The sequence below is a fragment of the Palaemon carinicauda genome, chromosome 38 (assembly GCF_036898095.1).
Source record: "Palaemon carinicauda isolate YSFRI2023 chromosome 38, ASM3689809v2, whole genome shotgun sequence".
Classification (NCBI taxonomy): domain Eukaryota; kingdom Metazoa; phylum Arthropoda; class Malacostraca; order Decapoda; family Palaemonidae; genus Palaemon; species Palaemon carinicauda.
The window spans coordinates 62,070,541-62,093,040 of NC_090762.1; the positions used below are offsets into that span (position 1 = coordinate 62,070,541).

A 22,500-nucleotide genomic window follows, 5' to 3' on the forward strand; every position below is an offset into this window, starting at 1 on the left:
GAGTAAACTTATTGGGCGGTAATTTTCGGATCTTTTGTGTCTCCCTATATAATAAAAAACAACGTGTCTGGCTATTTATCTATCTATCTATCTATCTATCTATTATATATATATATATATATATATATATATATATATATATTATGTATCAAAAGCTTGGAGCCTTACTAAAGCCACCTTAAAATATAAGATAGTTACAACTCAAAGACTTATGGAAAGAATAATGATCAAAGTAACACTAAGAGACAGAAAAAAAGCAACATGGATACGAGAGCAAACTAAATTATAGGATATTCTAACGTGTAAGAAAAAGAAATGGACATGGACAGGACATATAATGAGAATGACAGAGAATAGAATAACAGAATGGGTCCTTAGAGATTGCAGACGAAGCAGGGAAGGAAGAAAAGATGATGGATTGACACGCTAAGAAGATTTGCAGGTACAGACTGGCATAGAAAGGCCATAAACAGAAGCGAGTGGAAGATCCTGTCTGAGGCCTTTGTGGACTAGCATTGGACGATGATCTGTCTGTCTATCTCTTTATCAATCTATCTTTTTATCTATCTATCTATCTATCTATTAATATATATGTGTATATATATACACATAAATATACATATATAAATGTATGTATATATATATATATATATATATATATATATATATATATATATATATACAGTATATATATACATATTTATATGGAAAGATAATATAGAAATCTACTTTTAAGGGCATTTGTGGACAATGAAAAAACCCTTGATAATGGACACCGGCCGATTTTGTGGAGTTCCGCGTTGTTATGGAGTTCGTCTTGAATATGTAAATTTGATTAAGTCTGTACATGAGCATAGCAAGTGCAAAGTTAATGTTAATGGAGATCTATCAAATGAATTTCCAGTGAACAGTGGAGTACTCCAAGAGAATGCGTTGTCACCTATGTTGTTTATTCCTCCCCATGGATTTTGTAATGCATAGGACAATTGGGAATGGTGGAGAAGGAGTGGACTGGATTGGTAACAAGAAATTAGCGGACCTAGAGTATGCCGATATCGCTGTCATTATCAAAACGCCACATGACTTGCATAGCTTGCTTACCAGAATGCATGAAATATCACAAGAGGTTGGGCTAAAGATAAATAGAAGAAACGCCGAGATGATGAGAACGGAATATGCAATAGAAGATGAAATATCATTGAAAGGAGAAAGGAGTAATTATGTAGAATCGTTTAAGTATTTTGGAACTATGATCTCCAATACAAGGTCATTAGAAAGAAAGAAAAAATCAAATCAAACAAAAGCTAGGTTTAGGTTAAGTAAAATTTGGAAATCAAATAGCCTGAAATTACATACAAAAATTAGGCTTTATATCAGTTTAGTAAGATCTGTGTTTAGTGAATGGAAATGAGTCGTAGTATGACAATCAAACAATGTCCACAGAGTTTATAGATTCGTGAACAAACCCCTCAGAAGAATATTGTGAGTCAAATGGCAGGACGGGATTAGAAATGAAACTATAAGAGAGATTACTCAAGTGCCATATGTGGATGAGATTATGGTGAGGAGTAGATGGAGATGGTTTGGGCATGCTCTTCGTATTCCCCAAGGACGATTAGTTCACCAAACTTTCAACTGGGCTCCACAAGGAACTAGAAGAGTTGGAAGACCCAGGCCTACAAGGCTGAGGACTATGAAGCGTAAAGTAGAAGATGATGAATGGAGAAGTATTGACTTGAAAGTTCAAGATACAGACGACTCGCGAAATCTAACCGAGGCCCTTTGCATCAATAGGCGTAAGAGGAAATGATGATGATGATGGTATATATATATATATATATATATATATATATATATATATATATATATATTTATATGTGCGTGTGTTAACCCCTTACCGTTATTTTTGGCTGAAATAATGATGATACTAATGATAATAATTTTTAAAATAGTTTTAATTTCATATAATTATTATTGTTTTTTAAAATTATTGTTATTATCATTATTATAAGAGAGAGAGAGAGAGAGAGAGAGAGAGAGAGAGAGAGAGAGAGAGAGAGAGAGAGAGAGAGAGAGAGAGAGAGTGAGTTAACAAATATATATATATGTATATATATATATATATATATATATATATATATATATATATATATATATATATATATATATATAATACACACACACAAACTGAGTGATAGAGAAATTATTGCCTATTTTAGCACATTACCAATAATTATTTATGCCATTTATTCGTTAGCATCTCTAATCTGAAACAGGAAATAGTTCAGACTTTTTATTTAGGTTTTCTAATGTTCTGAATACCTCTCACTAAGAGAGGTTGCACAGTATGAACACTTGTGCTGATCCCAATCTAGGACAAAAAACGCTGCTTGAATGTAGTTAAGAATTCCAACAACAGAAAACTGCACCTGTTGTTTATGTGTGTGCGTGTGTATGCATATATATATATATATATATATATATATATATATATATATATATATATATATTTATATATATACATATATATATATATGTATATATATGTATATGCATATATATATATATATAGTATACGTATGTATGTGTATATATATACATACATATATATACTGTATATATATACATATATATATATATATATATATATATATATATATATATATATATATATATATTATGTATTTGTGTGTCATTTTAAAATAAACTTTCGGTACTTTTAAGTCTGCTTTGGAATTTTCTTTTTGCTTCGGTTTTTCTTAGCCTTTCATTCCTCAAGAGTTAGGCTCATAGTTTCCTTTGAGGTTAATGCCCCCTCCATCATGCTCATATTCTCTATCATGCATGCTTCACGTCATGACTCAAAACGGGCCATTGGTAAATCGTCATGTGGTAATGTTATTTTTGATGACTACAAATAATAATTTAATTGAATCTTAGCTTGAATTCACCTCAGTAGTTGAATAATATTAGGAAGAGTATAGGCATAACCTTCTAGAACCTTGCTATATATTTGTGTTTCCATGATTATGAAGAACAAGTGTTATAAATAACACCTTATAATTTTTTTAAAAATCGATAATTATTTTTGCAAAATTCATGACTCGGAGAACAACTTTATTTTGTCTATTTATCGGTACAAAATTCATGTATGAACGTAATAGATCTGTCTCATGAACAGTATTTCAGTAAAAAAAAAAAATAGAACGAGGAAAAAAATAAAAATAGAACGAGGGCATTGACTTCGCATTGTTCGTGCGTTTACAGATTGCATTACACAATAAAAGATCATTTCACGCGAGGATCGTTTTTTTTTTTTATTCAATATAAGTTATTCACTTAAAAGTAAATACTAATGGACACTGAACCTTGTGCCACATGTAGCCCTGTTCATAGAACAGGGACAAATGGGGTAATAAAAATGACTGGTGCTTATTTCAAGCAGAAGGAAAAGATCTCGCCCTTCGTTAGAGAGAATGATATACGTATGGGAAAATAGATGCAAGAAAAATCCCAAAGTTCAGAAGTCAAATCGGACAGTCCAAAACTTACCTTTGGGAAAAGGTAGCTTGGCGGGAGTTGTGAGGCTACAAAAATGAAAGATAAGAGGACCTTATTTCGAGTTCAGAAAACAGGAACCCAAATTATCTTATTGCTTAATTCATTTAACTTTTCCTGGACCGCGTCATGATATACAGTAATGGCAGGCAGTATAATCTTTAAGACATGAGCTTGGCACAGGAGTTAGGCAAAGTGGATTTGTGGATATAAATATATAAATATATAAATATATATATATATATATATATATATATATATATATATACATATATATATACACACACACACACACACACATATATATATATATATATATATATATATATATATATTGTATATATCACAGACCAGCATAGAAGGTGTAACCATCCAGTTGTCTGTAAGTCTTTAGGATAAGTTTGCTAACATTTTACCGTATTTATCAGTTTAACATAAAAAATTCAAAGAAATTCTTAACCTCAAAGGAAAAAGCAACTAACACATTTGATATGGCTATTTTAAGATTTTAATATTTCATTACTAATAATTAGTACAGTGTTCTTTCATTCAATTGAACAGCTATCATTAGATTTCTACAATCATTCAAACGTAGCACTATGACACAGTGCGTAAAAGCAAACTAAATTCTATTGCTTCCCCTTGTCCTGCTGTCAAGTATCACCCAGATGCTAATTAGCCGTTCCTCTTAGTCACATTAAGTCGTTTACTCTTATAACTATCCATTTACTTATAGTCAATTATTAGGAAATTTTACATATATTATGTGTATAATATATTTGGTTCTCATTCCGTCTCATTATGATTATCCGTGGTTTAACTTCTTTCAAGTCCCTTAACATTTCTGTTCCATATTTTATCCTAAAATGTAAGTTGTTTTTTTAACAGTATGTCCATTTCCTCCTGATCTTGGCCATACGTTATCTCTACCTTTTGACTTTCGTTGCTCAAAAGTTTTGCTGTCACATTTGGTATTTCATTCCTAGTTACGCGCTTTCCAGGATCATAAGTTCATCCATTCGTTCAACATGACCGAACCGCCTCAAATTATCCGATTCATCATTTCACTAACTCTAACCTTTTTCACTACCAACTCTTCTATCAACGTTTACTAAAGTTCATCTATACAGCTTCATTTTTAATTGATTCGCATCCAGCCTTCACATTAAACTTCCAAAGAGGAAAATTGTGCCAGAATTATAGTAAAAATACCATAAAAATTTGTAAATACGACTTCCATTGTCCGATTGCGGGATCATAGAGTTTATTTTCATTTTTTGTTTTGCTATCAGTTGCGATATCTATAAATTTTTTGAGGTTATTCATTATATTCTGTGTCCTCTAAGAACAGCGTCGCAAGTTTCCGTTTGGTATTTGGTAGTTTTCTTTGATTCAATACACAATTCTTGCTCTTTCTTATGAAACCATTTATTATAAGCCAACATGAGTTGTTCGAAAAAAAAGGAGGAGACAGCTGCACGAAGAAGAAAATGTTAGTGAACAACATAAGCAGGAAGAAAATGGAGAGATTTTATGAACCTGTTTTTGGATCCAATCGTATTTTTTTAACAATGAACTGGCTATTATGTGTATCAGCGTTTCATCCCAAATGTGCCATATTCCGGCACAATAACACTGGGATGGTTTTCATTCTCCTTTTAAAGTAAAGAGGATTGTTCACTTTCGATCTTTGCTACACTAAAAAGAATAAGTTTATGTATTTATAAGTATCATTTTTCCAATCATAACACTAGCCCACCTTAAGACAATTATAGGCGAGAAAATTATGATAAAATGAATTAATAAAGTTTTCTAAAACGATATCTAGTCTCGCCTTGAAATTCGTTTTACCGACTGTTTAAACAAGACTTATATGAATTTATCTCTGCTAATCTCGGGTTTTATAACCTTGTTTTTTATGCGGCACATCAACTTCAAGGGTAGTGTAGCAGTAAACCAGATTATGACTTAAATCTATAACGAGCTTGCCTTCCTTCGTTTCCTTCGTATAACACAAGACATAATATATGGTTAGCAGAAACTGTTCTTTTTTTATAAGACTGATTGTCATGACGTTGCTCGATTCAAATAATATTTAAAACTTAAGAGCTGAGAGAGAGAGAGAGAGAGAGAGAGAGAGAGAGAGAGAGAGAGAGAGAGAGAGAGAGAGAGAGAGAGAGAGAGAGAGTGGGGGGGAATGACCTCTTTCTTTTGTAAGATGTCATCTTCGATACTTGTTTATAAACTTAGTATGCAGTTATACTTTGATCTCTTCTCAATTAGTTGTCCTAATTCTTCAGCGTGATCTTTTTCTATTTACCGAATTTATTTCAGAGCAAAGCCCACAAGAGTCTAGGCATGTGACTGAATCCCAGTTATTGAAAAATGGAAAGGAATTGTGTAACCTTGTCCCTAAATTTCTAACAATAGCGATCAATCGATAAAGTATTGTCCCAGTCCTTGTTGCCACGTTTAAGCAGGAATTATTGATAAAAACACTTTACCCTTGGAAGCCACTATTTCTAATCATTCATCTTGTGCAATTAGTGCACTTCAGTGTGCGATGAATCTATAGTATCCTTATGAAGCCGGCAATCAATGCTTATATCCCATTACCAAAAAATTCTTCTTCACTAAAGGGGTTACTGCACTAATTGTCCAGTGGCCACTCTCCTCTTGGTAAGGGTAGAAGAGAGACTTTTTAGCTACGGTAAGCAGCTCTTGTAGGAGAAGGACACTCCAAAATTAAACCATTGTTCTCTCGTCTTGGGTAGTGCCATAGCCTTTGTACCATGGTCTTCCACTGTCTTGGGTTTAGAGTTCTTTAGCTTGAGGGTACACTCGAGCACACTATTCTATCTTATTTCTCTTCCTCTTGTTTTGTTAAAGTTTTTATAGTTTATATAGGAGATATTTATTCTAATGTTGTTACTCTTCTTAAAATATGCTATTTTCCTTTTTTCCTTTCCTCACTGGGCTATTTTCCCTGTTGGAGCCTCTGGGCTTATAGCATCCTACTTTTCCAACTAGGGTTGTAGCTTAGCTGGAAATAATAATAGTAATAATAATAGTAAGTTGGACCTAATCTGCACGAGCAGCGAGAGACTATTTACAGGTATGAAGAAAGTTGCCACTTCATTGAATTTGATCGGGAATTTGTATTGTTGATTCCTTTCGAATGAAGATGATTTCCAGTGAGCCACTGATTCATAACATGGTGATTTCAGCTTTGATAGTTATGTACGTCCCTTTATAAGCAGAAAAAACTACTGATTAGTGTGCGTATATTCTAACACTATATTCTAGGTATGTTATTCTATCATCTTTACTTTCTTCAATCAGGTATTCATGGCATTCTGATAGTTATGTAAACTATTCATAACAAAATAAGTTAAGTTATTAATTTGTGTGTATATTTTAATACACTTTATAATTTTTAATCTCAAATTTGCACTTGAAATGATAGGGCATACAACTGAAAGTTATATAACTTTTAAATGTCACCTTTGTTGATTGAATTTCTTCATCACAGTGAACAAGTTTGTACTACTATTTTAAAAAGTAACAATAGTAATACTAGTAGCACCAATACGCACATACAATATTCAAAATAAACGATCCGAAATGCCCATTTTTATGCTGAACAAGCACCCATAGAATATGAATTACAAAGAAATCGAGAAATATCAGATGAAAAAAAAATATTATTTAGAAGGAACAAGAGACGTCAAATAATTTACAATGTTTGTGTTTTAGCGTTGATATTTATATTTATTGTTATATATTTCTCTTCTATTGGTGTACTTTCTTCCCTTTTCTTCGCCCCTTGGACATTTTTATCTGTCAAAACTTCGTAGGGCAACTGATTCTCCGGTTCAGTTTTTTTTTAATGTGTAGATTATATGAATTGTTTAAAGTAAAAGAAACAATTTTCAAAAGAGGAGAGTATAACACCAATATTTGAAAGAGGATGGTGTTAAAATTACCAACTTTATTGTTAAACAATAAGAACAGTATATAAAACTGGTCTAATAATGCGTTTTTTAAATAAACACAATGACAAAGAGACATTCTTGATAAAAGGTTAATATTAAATAGTTCCAGTGATGAAAAAGAGGACATAAGTAAAACGCCTAAGTTAAAAAAAAATACTTTTTTGTTTTAAAGAAGGAAAATTACGGATATTCGAGGACAATTGTAAAAATAGCACTGATTTAAAAGTGGTCAAAAGCTTCAATATTTAAAAGATGTGTAAGATACAAAGATTAACGTTTAAAAGGTGACTGGTAAAAAGTCATATTCAGACAAGGAGATCAGCAAATAGAAGACTTTTCAAAGGAAGCTTAAAAAATTAAGAAAAAAAGGTATAAGTTAAGAAAGGGAGTAAAGTGAGAAAAAATACTGATTTGCAAAAGAACATAATAGAAAAAAAATGTCATTTTGTTTTGGGGAGAATAGGGTAAATATAAACATTTAAATGACAAAAGGGTATAATATTGTCTCAAATTTGGAAGCGAACAATGAACCACTATCAAAATATCTGCCAAGTGAACTTTCAAAACAACAACGTTTTTCTGTTCCACGAACGTGAGAACTCAAGAATTCATTGCAATTAGTTCAGACACCACTGGATGGACACGACCCTCAAACTATCTTATGTCATGAAACCAAGAGGGGGGTGGGGGAATGGAAATTTATTATCAGCCACGTACCCCAAGAAAAAGAAGGAAAAACATTTTCATTTGTTAGGTCTTTTTTAGTTTTTCTCTTCACCAAATTGTGGAATGATATTCGTAGGCATGAAGTTGAATCTGCAGAACTTCAATTTAATCTTGGTACAAATACTATCTTTTTTTTTTTTCAAGCAGGTTGATAAACCGTAAATCTGGAATTATAATTTAGCTTGTGTATCACATTTTCATATTTCGTTTACCTTCCATGTCTGGCTATTTTCTTGTGCTTAGCTTATCAATTTATTTTACCACACTGGCCTGCTTTTCCATTTGTAGCCCTTGGGCCGGTAGCATAATGTTTTTCCAACTATGGTTGCAGCTTGTCAGATCTATCTATCTACCAAGGCACTTTCCCCAATTTTGGGGGTTAGTCGACATAAAAAAGGGGGACTTTTCTACTCTAAGCTCCTCCCAGCCTGACGAGGGATTCAGCACTTTGGTACTTCTAGGATGCCTCAGCTCACCCTTCACCGTGATCATCCACAAATATAGATTCATATACTGAATCCCCTACTGCTGTTACCACAGCAGTCACGAAAGAGACCGAAGGAAGCAGCAGGGCCTACTGGAACTGTCACAATCACTCGCCATTCATTCCTATTTCTAGCAAGCTATTTTGCCTTTCTTCCATCTATCCTCCCAGTACCTAGAGCTTTCTTCGCTCCATCCATTCACACAAACCTTGGCCTTCCTCTTGTACTTCTCCAATCAACTCTTGCATTCACCAACTTCTCCAGCAGACAGTCATTTTTCATTTTCTCTACATGGCCAAACCATCTTAACACATTCATATACAACTGTTCTCACCCTCACTACCTCGTTCCTAACCCTATCTAATCGAGATATACCAGCCATACTCCTCAGAAACTTCATCTCGAACCCATTCAATTTATGTCTTTCTGTCACTTTCATTCACTACAACTCCGATCCATACATCACAGTTTAGTAACCTTTTGTACAATTTTAAGATTATCTATAATAGGAAAATGACCAAAAGTCTTTATTTCCTTTCGTTCTTATTTAATAACTATGCATACATCACTAAGAATTAATGAAAACTGATACTGTATTATGAATTACTAATGACGTCACCAGCTACTTCCTCTGAAATTTATATACTGTGTATATATATATATATATATATATATATATATATATATATATATATATATATACACAGTATATATATATATACAGTATATATATATATATATATATATATATATAATATATATATATATATATATACAGTATATATATATATATATATATATATATATATATATATATATATATATAGGAATTAGTCGAATTTCATGCTATACACACAATTCTTGTATTCTTTTCTTTTCCTGTTTTCTTACAGCTATTTTGGTATTTCAGGTAACAGTGCTAGATTATAACAAAATAAAAAGTAGAACTAAACTGGTCGTATCGGGGTTGAAGGTTGGAATTCTTTATTTGCACTTGAAATTTTTTGATTCCAGAATACTTTTTAGAAGATTTTATTGCAGAATACACTTTTACTTGCTAAAATGTTATGATAATTTTACTTGAATACTTTTTTAGCTGAAAGTAAACTTAATTCACATCATGAGTTTTTTACTTTTTAGTTATGGCTGAAGAAGACTCCGATGCTGAAAAGTGTGATATGCCTCAAAAGCTTTACAATTGTGTTGGGTACAAAAGGACTAGGAAATATAGGGATCAATCTTGACACCTTTGTTTTGAGTGATGGCTGAGCTTTGTGTGAGTGTATGTCACTTAATAGGGAAAGTTCGAGATTGGATTCCATCGTTATTTGTTGACAGTGCCATTATCCCATACTATGAAATGTCCTCTTGTCACCCAACGTGCAGTGACCACAACATCTGCACATTGGATGGCAAACAGACAAGGCTACATACTTTGCTGTATTATTGCAAACTTTGTGAATGCCAAGACTTGGAGTCTTATATTTCTAAGTGCATAGAACAAAATGGAAAGGTGCCGGTTCATAAAGATAGTCGTTGCAATTTTACTGATATGAAACGAAAATTCGCCTTCCATGATGATGAAGAGTCATCCTCAATTGCTCCTAAAAAGAGATCTTGATCAAGCATGGAGCCATTTTCTTGGAAAAAGCATTCTGATGAAGTACTTGTTAGTAAAGTGACACTTATTGGATTTCGACAAATTTTTTTTTTTATTTACAAGTGTAACCAAGGGCATGACAATGGGAGCAAAGAAGTCTACAGTAAACAGGGATTGCGACAAGTAATGATTTAGTGGCTGACTAGGCAATATACCACAAATAATGTTTTTCTGGTCATCTCCAGATGCCCCACCAAGTAGAAGAGGCCACCCAAAAGTTGAAAGTATGCAAGAAGGGTTCGAGGTTCTCTGTATTTAGTTACATGGCGAATCAGACGGAAAACTGTAGTATAGTCTACAAGAAATTCATGATAAAATGAGAAACGGGCCGATGGGGATAAATTCAGGATATGAAGAAAAAGAGTTGAAACAAAAGCTAGACGAGGGGGTTCCCAACCTGGGGTACAGGTATCCCCGGTGGTACATTTTTACTATTCGGGGGGTACATTGGATCTGAGAGACTATCTATTACATGATCCAATCTGCTTTGAGATTGAATAATAAAATTATATCTACCAGTTTCATGGTTTCTCCTTTTCCGTCCTCAGTTTTAGGGATACACACGAATCTTTAAAAATGCCCAAGGGATAGAGAAGATCATAAGGGTTGGGAACTTCTGAAGTAGAGATTAATTATAAGGTTTGTGGCGTTTGCAGAAGTCAATGGGCGTTCCAATATTGTTTGTTTTCGAAATATGACAGAATATATCATCAATAACAAATGGTAACAGTCAAGAAGAAAAGTTAGTAGTGAAGAAGCTTATCGCATCATAAAAACAGTAGCATAAACTGTCAATGGCTGAGATTCGAGAGCATGAGTGTACTGTAGTACGTTTTATTCTTCACACAAAATGTTCTTTCATAACGAATGGTGCCAGCAGGCTTCAAGTTGCTACTTGAAATTCTAGTGGAAGATGAACTCAAACAACAAAATATATAAACAAAAATTAGTCCACGTTTTAAGAAATAGAAAAACACACCTCTGTGACACCATAATAAGACTAGAAATTCGAAGAGATCTTGAAGTACAGAAACCACTTATGTACATTTTGAATATGGGTTAACAACACCTGCACCAAATGAAATGTCATATCAAACCTTCATTGAATAGAAAGTAAAGCCACAAAATCAGTATGCTATAATAGGTAAACACACCTGTGAGAGGTGGCACAAATTGTATATGGTTAAATTGTAGTTCATGTGTCCATACTAACTGTTCTTGGCCACGTACACAGGGGATGAGACGGTAAAGCTCACTGAAAAGGGAAAATAAGACAATCTCCCCTATATACAGTAATAAAGAGCAGGTGTCTGGTTATATATATATATATATATATATATATATATGTGTGTGTGTGTGTGTGTGTGTGTGTGTGTGTGTGTATAAATCACGAAAGCTGACACGTGATGAATATAAAATGTATTATAGCCACGGAAGGAAAAATTGTTGAGTCTGTTGATGTCCCTAATGGACGAAAGTACTAACTCCATTCCAGTCTTTTCGTTTTTCCTTCTGTGGCTATATATATATATATATATATATATATATATATATATATATATATATATATATATATATATATATATATATATATATATATAATAGCCACAGAAGGAAAAATGGTAGGGGGAGTAGTCATTCCCTGATTAGTGGAGTTGTAGTTAGGAAAGGGGAGGAGATGAGAAGGGTTGAATCTGTGTGCGAGTGTTTGCATATCTGAATATTCAGCCGTCATTTTTGAAGGGTTTCGTACACTAGTAGATGAATAATGGGCAAGTGGCTTAGGGTCTAAAGACTGAGATGGCACTTTCCCCTGAATCTGCATGTTGGGGAGTATTTTACAATAAAGTATCTTTACGTATTACAAAATGTGGCGGTCTATGAATATCTGAAGGCGGACAAAAGTCTTTAATACACAATCCAGCATTTGAAAAATACATATGAGAGTTAGGAAGCATACAATAAATTTTACAGGAAAGATTGCATAATCATGCAAAACAAAACTTTGATATACATGTATCTCTAAAAATGAATTTATATTATGGTCGATTACTATAATAACAACAGTAAAATCAAGCAATCTGATCTCTCTCTCTCTCTCTCTCTCTCTCTCTCTCTCTCCCCGGTAGAACTCATCTATGGTGTTTTTATGAATATTTTACAGTATCGACCCATAAATGAAACTATCTTTTCTTCCATCAGGGGTTTGAATAAGACTAGCCTCCTGGCTAGTACAGTGGTAAAGTGTTCGCCTAGCATTCGCATGGCAGCAGATCGATCCCAGCCCTGAACCGTGAGTTTAAGCTGTTTACTGGAGAGACCTCTCTCTCTCTTTCTCTCTCTCTCCGGTGAGCATCTATGCTGATGAAACTGGAACTGAAACCAGACATCTTTAATATTGAAATTAACGAATGTAGCTGTTAATGGAAGGAATTACTTAACTATGACATGCTTTTGCGGATTCATGATATATATATATATATATATATATATATATATATATATATATATATATATATATATATATATATACATTATGTATATTCTGTATTTGTAGTGAGTAGTTGAGAAGTCAAATAATAATGGAATGAAATATGGCAACTCGATTTGAACCTTTTGCATTCGCTGATGTTGGGAAAGGCTCCACCCATTTCCTAGAAGAAGTAAGAAGAGCAACCCTTTATCTGTTTTATCATGGAGACGCTAGAGACATCTGACGAATGTTTTCCAGATTTCCACCGAGTGTCGGCGGACTATTGAATCTAACTGTACAATTCCATTTGGGCTTGCTTATGGGTAAAAGCCAGAACTGGTGCAAACCAGCAACAAAGCTTTAGTGTCTGTGGCTGGCATGCAGATTGTTGGAATCGCTAGTTAGTAAGACTTCCAGACAAGCTAACGTTCTCCGGTTGCTGAACTCTTTGCACGCAATGCGTCGAACTAAACAGGCTGATGCCAGTGCGTGCATGACTTCGATTGGAACTCCAATTTCTGTAATATAACTACGAGAAGGGAGTGGTGACCAATGATTCATCAGTTTGATTTGCGTAAAAAAATAGTTTCTCGAGTTTTGAATTTAGGACGTTGCCTTCTAAATTCGAGACTTACCTTACATTCCTTATCAATGTCGAATAGAAACAAACCCACTTTCTATCCTCTAATTAAGATGGCAAAAACTTGAAACGTTTTACTCTTTAATTACGTAATGTTAAGAAGCAGGACTTCGAACGCTCACCCAGGGAGGTAAGATAAGCATATTAGTGTCGTCAGATAAACTGGCGTCATACTTATCGATACGCGAAATATTGAATCAATTACTTTTCTCCCAAAATTACAAGTATTTAATTTTTTTAAATGTTCAATATTACATTGCATTCTTTTTTTTAGTTTGCTCAAATTAATAGACTGGTTTAGTATGAAGAAACGGCATCAATCTATTTCCGGAGTCTAATAATGCTAGTTATTCAACCCCGAAATAAAAATGCGAATTCTTTAGCAACGGATAAGAAAAGGAGAAATTATGACCCTTATGTTTAAGGACGTGTCTTTTAAGAGGCAGTAAGTCGCACTTCCTCGATGACTACTGTATTACGTCTCATTTGGGCTCATTGTTCATGTTTATAAACTAGTGGTCTTCCCCAGCATTACTCGCAATTTCTTAAATTGGTCCTTCTTGGGACGAGGACTTTTCATCCATCTTTTACGCGTTTCTTATCCCTTTCGCTTTATTTCCTTATGCCTTCAACATAATTGGTCCTTTTCCTTATTTTTATTCATTACCTGTTTTTTCCCGGATGGCTGTCTTTTATCAAGACTAAAATCTTGGTTAGATTTCGCCAGTCGTCTCTATCTTGAGCTTTTAATCAATACTTCTCCATTCATCATCTCTTCACGTTTCATAGTTCTCAGCCATGCAGGGCTCATATATATATATATATATATATATATATATATATATATATATATATATATATATATATATATATATATATATATATATATAATTGACAATTTGAAAGAACTAAAACACTTGAAACCAAGCGTCCAAGTAATTTTGGCATAAACTGCAAGGAAACTATTGTGTATGTAAACATTCTACAAGTATTTCAACATCTCAGAAATATAAAAATAAATAACTGAACCAATGATTTTTTATTATCTGGTTGCCTATCATTGGAAAGCGATCGCTTGTCCTCACAGGCGATCGTAGTAGCATTTATCTCATAGGCGTTCAACAATAACGTAGTTACTCATTCAGGCATTAAGGAAGTAACACGATGATGGATTCAGTTCACTAGGGTCAAACAAACAAAATAGAAAGATAGCCTTATTACTTGTTAAATAAAGGTGGTCTTGTGTATCTAGAGCATATGTGTTAAGTGATATTTATAAATTTTGTTGAAGATGGGCCTCGTGAAATACAGTACTCTACAAAATACAATGTCTTATTTAAAAATTTTGTTAAAGATGGGCCTCGTGAAATACAGTACTCTACAAAATACAATGTCTTATTTTTATTACAGTTTGTATTAAATATTGATTTTATTTGTACTATAAACACACACACACACACACACACACACACACACACATATATATATATATATATATATATATATATATATATATATATTATGTATATATAATATATATATGTATATAATATATATATATACATACATACATATATATATATATATATATATATATATATATATATATATATATATATATATATATATGCATGAGCTATATAAATGTGTAACCTTACATTGTATTTTTCTACTGTTATTTTTAAAATATTTTTTTTCGACATCAAACCCCAAGGTGGCCTAATAACTGCATCGATTTATAATACAAAATCAAAAAGTCAACAAGTCACTGAATCAGTCAGTCAGTCAGTCAGCTTTCATTCGTTAATTAAATAGTCTGTATTTACCCAGTCAATGAATCAGTCGTTCATTAATGAATCAGTCAATCAATAACAAAGTCAGTCATTCTGCTAAACGTGCTTGTCCCAGTTATTAAATGATCATGGTGGTTACAAGAGGAAAAGCACAAAGAGATGAAGCCGGGTATTTTAAGCAACAAGCAGCGTGCCTTGAAGGCTTTGGCTGTGCTTGTAGCTTGCACTGGTGCTGACATCATGATGCATTTCTTACGACTTAGCGAAGTACAGTGACTACTGGCACATCCTCCTGACTCGCAGTACTTTGTGGGCTTTCCAACTGACCTTTTCATGCCCTGGTGAAATCATAGTTACGTGGGCGATAGGAGTTTGGAAAATAATCCGTGAGTAATAATGATTTCCATTGACAATCTTCCGCTTTTGTAATTACTTTAAAAGTTATTGTTATCATCGGAACAATATTTTCTAACAATATCTTCTTCAAAGATGATACTTTAATTTCATTTATCAGAAATAAGTTTATGTTGGTAAGTTATAAAACTGTACATCTAAATATTTTTTACCCTCTCTCTCTCTCTCTCTCTCTCTCTCTCTCTCTCTCTCTCTCTCTCTCTCTCTCTCTCTCTCTCTCTCTCTGTGTGTGCTAAAATGTGATTAATAAGGACATTTGACTGTCACTTATCAAGCACTTACATGCACATTTTCAATCCTGTTTCAAGTTTTAAAGAAGCCTCATTTTTAACACAATGAAAAGCAAACGTAGAAAGAAACAGGAATACACAGCAAGACAATAAATAGGGCCTATATCACAACCAACAACTAAATATATATTAAAAGACGAATAGATAACTTAGGGAAGAATGAAAGAGGGAACGAGATCTACTGTAAATCTTAGCAGTCACTAACCAGGGTTGGGTAAATCTGCACCACATTAATGTGAGAAATATGACTTAGATGTAGTTATCTTTCAGTTGTAAGAAAAATTCTTAGATAAATCTCAATAAGCTTTCAATATCCGTTACTCGAGATATTCACATTCCTAGCTTTATTAATTACGCCATTTGATAACGAGTGACTGTACCGGACAGCTCACGATAGATAACGTTTATCAGTATGACACCTTTTTTTCTGACGTTTTCTTGAAGTGAAAAAACAAAGGAGCACTTGAATTATGTCATTGTTGATAATGAAAGATACTAATGATTTCTCTCTCTATCTCTTCTTCAGGCTCTCGACATGGAAGTACGTCCTAGGCCGACGGCTGTTATCTATCTTCCTTGGCCCTGTGGTATTTCATAACTTTGGAAAGAACTAGCCGACAGTGTCATAAGCACAGATTTCTGCTTACCCAAGATAATGGTGTTGCATCTTTTGAAATAAGAGGCGTGAAAATACACACACACACACACACACACACACACACACACACACACACACACACACATATATATATATATATATATATATATATATATATATAGATCCATATACATATATATATATATATATATATATATATATATATATATATATATATATGCAGGGAAATACAACACAATAATCACTACCGCATACAAACTACACATACAGACAAGTTCAACGACACGTTCATTGATACATACGCACACACACATATATATATATAAATATATATATATATATAAACATATATGTATATACATTATATATATATATATATATATATATATATATATATATATATATATATATATATATATATAATTATCTAATTGTTTTCAGGAAGTGAACTATGTAACTATATGAAACCATGAGGAAGGTTCAGTGATAACTTGAGTTTGTGAACCAAACAGAGAAACAAATATCGGCATAATTCATGCCAAGTTATTACAGCCAAGCATCTTGTGCCGTGTATAAGGGAGTGGCTGAGGGAAAAAGGATACAAAAGTGTTGAATAAGAATATAGTTGATTAATTGCATAGAAAAAAAGAAGTTAAATATACAGCAGAAGATGGAGGCATTCTTAGAGAAAATCGGCGAATTCGGGAGGTATCAGAAGAGCATGTTTCTATTGCTCTCTCTCCCAACGATCATCGTCTCGATGCAAAAACTCGCCTGGGTCTTCCTAGGGGCCCGAGTCGATCACAGGTCAGTAACAGTCTTGTTTAGTTTTAAAGTTTTTTATTATTCTTTCATAGTCTTTCACAAGTCGTGGGGATTGGTTTATAAGTTCATTTTCGGCACAGGTCATTAATGAGTCCTAGGGGCCCGAGTCGATCATAGGTCAGTGACAGACATGTTCAATTTATAAAACTTTATTTTTTATTATTATTATTCTTTGTCTTAACAAGTCATGGGGATTGGTTTAAAAGTTCATTTTCGGCACAGGTCATTGATGAGTCATGGGGAACGCTATATTTACTCATTCTCAGGTTATGTCTAGGTCCCTATTCACCTTAACAGGTCAGTGACACCTCTTTACTCTTACACAGGTCCCATCCAAGTCGCATGGGATTGAATTGGAATGAAGAGATTTGAGCTAAAAACTAAGCAATGGGGTACTTAGATTAATTAAAAATGTCAATATATTCCAAATTATACCTCTCTAAATTGTTATTAAAAATATTCATATGCACTAAGGACGTGATACCCCATGCCTATATCTAGCCCAGGTCCGTAGGAGAAAACGAAAAACAAAAGTAAGCTAAAGGGTGTTTCATATAATTACTAGCTAAGCTACAAACCTAATTGGAAAAGCAGGATGTTATAAGCCCAAGGGCTCCAATAGGAAAAACAGCCCAGTGGGGAAAGTATATATGAAAACATGAAAGTGTGCCTAGATGTACCCTCAAGCAATAGAACTCTTAACTCATGATAGTGGAAAGGTGCATACACACTGCACTGATGTTTCGTGTTAACACGCCATATGACGCGTCAACACACAGCAACAGATTGCATCATATTAACACAACGATGTTTTTATTTATCTGATGCGTGTTACGTCAGAAAGATTTGATTTTTTTGTGGAGTGAGCACGTTCTTTCTTTATTATCCTCCAATTTTGGGTTGTAAAAATTGAAAGTGAATGAAAATTTATCACCATAGAATAGTACCTGTTGAATAATATCGAAACCCTATAGGATAATTTCAAAACATAGAATAATATAGAAACACTATAGAATAATTTCAAAACATAGAATATCGAAACACTATAGAATACTATCGAAACACTACAGAATAACTCCGAAACACTATTGAATATCAAAACACTATACAATAATATGCGCCTACACCTATCTGACGCAGATTTCCTTCTGACGAATATCTGGGAGTTTTGAATTTGATCTGATGTGTGTTGATGCATGTTATGTCGCGTAACACGCCAGCTGACGTGTTACGCGACATATCAGACCAGTGTGAACTGCTTTATGAGAACGCCTGTTCCAGATTTTTTGCTAACACGTGTTAACACGTCCTATGGCGTGTTAACACGAAACATCAGCACAATGTGTATGCACCTGAAGACCATGATACAGTGATGACACGACCTCCCAAGATTTGAGTTTGATTTAGGAGTGTCCTCCTAAAATAGCTGCTTACCATAGCTAAAGAGTCTCTCCTATCATTACCAAGTGGAAAGTAGCCACTGAATAATTACAGTGCAGCAGTTAACCCCCCCTGCACGAAGAAGAATTTTTCGATTGTCTTTGTGATGCCAGGTGTATGAGAACAGAGAACATGTAAAGAATAGGCCAGACTATTCGGTGTATGAGTAAGCCCACAAACAAGTCACAGACAGATTCGCCTCTTACAGGGAATCAGACCACTACAATAGTCAGTACAAAAAACAACGGAATGGAAAGAAAATAGCAAAAACTGGTAAGAAGAGGAAAGAAGTAATTATTGAAATGTAGATTTATGCTGCTTGCAGTTTGTCCCCCATATTATCCTCCAGTGTAAAAGTTGCTCGCATAAATCTCATTACGTGGAGGTTTGCAACTACCAACATTAACATTGTAATCTTTCGAACTTGTTTAATTTGACCTTTTCATTTTTGTACTTTCGTGTGTATTGATATTCATGTTTATATTTACCTTTCAAACTTATTTTGAGCTTCATTTCTAAGTTTAAAAGTAATAAAATAAAATTCATAAATATTCATATGATCTACTCTGATTAAATTTTTCACTCCCTATCAGCGTACAAATTCATCTACAAATTAGTAAAATTATCCTACATTAAATACAGTCTGAAGTCATTAACCCTTATTCCTCTAACAGGTAGTAAATATAGTAACAAAATTCAGTGTTATTGGACGCCACTAAGACATTGTCTATTCGCCATGTGTGTATATATATATATATATATATATATATATATATACATATATATATATATATATATATATATATATATATATATATATATATATATATATTGATATTGAGCCTTATGATGGAGAAGGTAAGACCGTTCGAATAAACTACATAACTAATACTACGTACATGATGACAGTCAAGGAAGATCCTGAATGAAAAGGAAGGACAGAATTATGAAAAAAAAAAAATCTTGTTCATCATTCACAAAGAGCGGTCTAGATTACGTTGCCAGACATTAATATCTAGATCAAGGATAAGGAATTCAACAGAACGACAGGTTTCATCCAACAAATTAATATGAGAGTCAGCAGCTGAAGACCAGAAAGGAGAAAAATATTCGAAATATGATAGAATGAACGAATGAATATATTTACTCTGAAAGTCTTTCTTAATATGCCAGTTTTTATGCATTTGAAGAGAAAAGACAGAATGGGTTTCTCAAAAGGAATTTTGCAAGTAAGCATCATACCTAGAATTTTGAATTAATTGTATATACTTAGTGAGACATTGATAATGCAAAGATCTGGATTAATTGTAACGTAAAGTAACATGCTCAATATATATATATATATATATATATATATATATATATATATATATATATATATATATATATAGTATGCTTATTCTAAAGAGACTGGAGAGAAAGACTGATGAAAAGCTGAGAGATGAACAAGCAGGATTTCGGAAAGGTAGAAGTTGCACTGACCAAATTTTCATTTTGAGACGTTGTACAGCAATGCGTAGAATATAGAAATCCACTTTTGATGGCATTTGTGGACTATGAAAAGGCCTTTGATAGTGTAGCACCGGCCAATTTTGAGGAGAGTCCTGCGTCATTATGGAATTCCTCATAAATATACGAATTTAATTAAGTCTGTTCATGAGCATAGCAAGTGCAAAGTTAATGTTAATGGAGTCTTATCAAATGCATTTTCAGTTAACAGTAGAGTACAATGTGTTGTCACTTATGTTGTTTATTCTCCTCATGGATTTTGGAATGTGTAAAACAGCTGGAGATGGTGGAGTAGGATTGGACTGGATTGGTAATAGGAAATTGGCTGACCTAGAGTATGCTGATGATGCTTTCCTTGTTAGCAGAACACCACAGGATTTGCAATGGTTGCTTACAAGAATGCTTGAAATATCACACGAGATTGGACTCAGGATAAATAGAAGAAAGGCAGAGATGATGAGAACGGAATATGCAATAGAATACGAAATATAATTGGAAGGAGAAAGGGTTAATGATGTAGAATCATTTAAGTATTTAGGAACTATGATCTCTAATACAGGGTCTTTAGAATTATAGAGTTTAGTGAAAGATTGAAAAAAGCAAATAAAAAAATGGCTAGCTTAATTGAATTTGGAAATCAAATCGCCCGAAATTACATATAAAAATCAAACTATATATCAGTTTAGTGAGATCGGTGTTACTCTATGGACATGAGTCATGGTATGACAATAGATTTAGTAGATTTGAGAACAAAGCCCTCAGAAGGATATTAGGGGTTTGCAGGACAGGATAAGAACTGAAACTATAACAGAGATTACTCGAGTACCATATGTGGATGAGATCATGATGAGGGGTAGATGGAGATGGTTTATACATGCTCTTTGCACTCCCCAAGAGAGATTAGGTCACCAAACATTCAGCTTGGCTCAACAAGGCACTAGAAAAGTTGGAATACCTAGGCCTACATGGCCGAGGACTATAAAGCACGAAGTAGGAGATGATGAATGGAGAAGTATTTAATTAAAAGCTAAAAATAGAGACGACTGGCGAAATAGGCGTAGGAGGAGATGATGATAATGATGATATATATATATATATATATATACATATATATATATATATATATATATATATATATATATATATATATATATATATATATATCACTAACACTCGTGATTTTAATCAATGTAAATATCAACCACTCGGGCATTTAATATTGAATTCTACCTTAGGAATATATGTCCATTTGAATTAATTCATGATAAAAGCTTCTGACTGGGCAGAGGTTCGAAGCCCTGTCTCTCAGCCCAAACCATGCCTGGGAGGACTCTACCAACTGAGCTATCAAGAGAGATTTAAGTTTTCGGCAAATCACCGTACATATTCCTGTCGAATTCAGGAATCTGTTCTTAGACTTGAAATAAACCCATCTCCAATATGATAGCTGATAAGTGAGTTTGCAACACGTGGTTATGTATGATGTATTCATCATAAATAACCACGTGTTGCAAACTCACAATTCAATTATCATGTCAAGATGGGTTTACTTCAAGTCTAAATATGTATAAAGTTTCTGATAGTATTTCTTCCTCGTAGATAGAATGGGAGTGATCGTAAATATTTAGTCTAAATTACCATGAAAAAACTAGTTTAATATGTTTTTAAAAGTGAAATAAGCTTTTTACAATTTAACGAGGCCGGTGATTAATGGCATTTGGGTAATATAACCTATCACTGTGGCCATTAACCCCTTTCACCGCTGAATAGCTTAGGACCAAATCCCAGTTTAATGCATACTAACATGTGTTTCCTAAGAGTATTAATTTACTATATAGAGAGAGCCTACCTTATATAAACTCTCAGTTTTCACCCTCTCAATGGTTTTCCACAGGTATTTCGAGTTTCATATGACTTGTGATAGTTTGGTCTTATGACCTGGTAAGGGAATCATTAGATTATTCGATTGTGGCATTAAATATTTCATTTCGGTATATATTATTAGGGATGTAAGTATATTTTGCTTAGATAAGTATTCATTAATTGTGAATTACTATTGGACTATTATTATTA

The 22,500-nt window shown here is 33.4% G+C and overlaps 1 protein-coding gene across 6 annotated transcripts in view; it reads left to right on the forward strand.

Moving 5' to 3' along the window:
* Orct (Organic cation transporter) overlaps positions 1-22,500 on the forward strand; it is a 105,458-nt gene that overhangs the window by 11,539 nt on the left and 71,419 nt on the right. For 2 of the 6 annotated variants that reach the window (XM_068362287.1, XM_068362286.1), the window contains exons 2-3: positions 16,561-16,575; positions 17,095-17,460. In XM_068362287.1, coding sequence (XP_068218388.1) covers positions 17,324-17,460 — 137 coding nt within the window. In that variant the 5' untranslated portion in view covers positions 16,561-16,575; positions 17,095-17,323. Of the gene's footprint in view, positions 1-15,600; positions 15,717-16,560; positions 16,576-16,601; positions 16,622-17,094; positions 17,461-22,500 lie in introns of those variants that run through there. The other 4 variants (XM_068362284.1, XM_068362289.1, XM_068362285.1 and 1 more) reach the window with 3 other exon arrangements.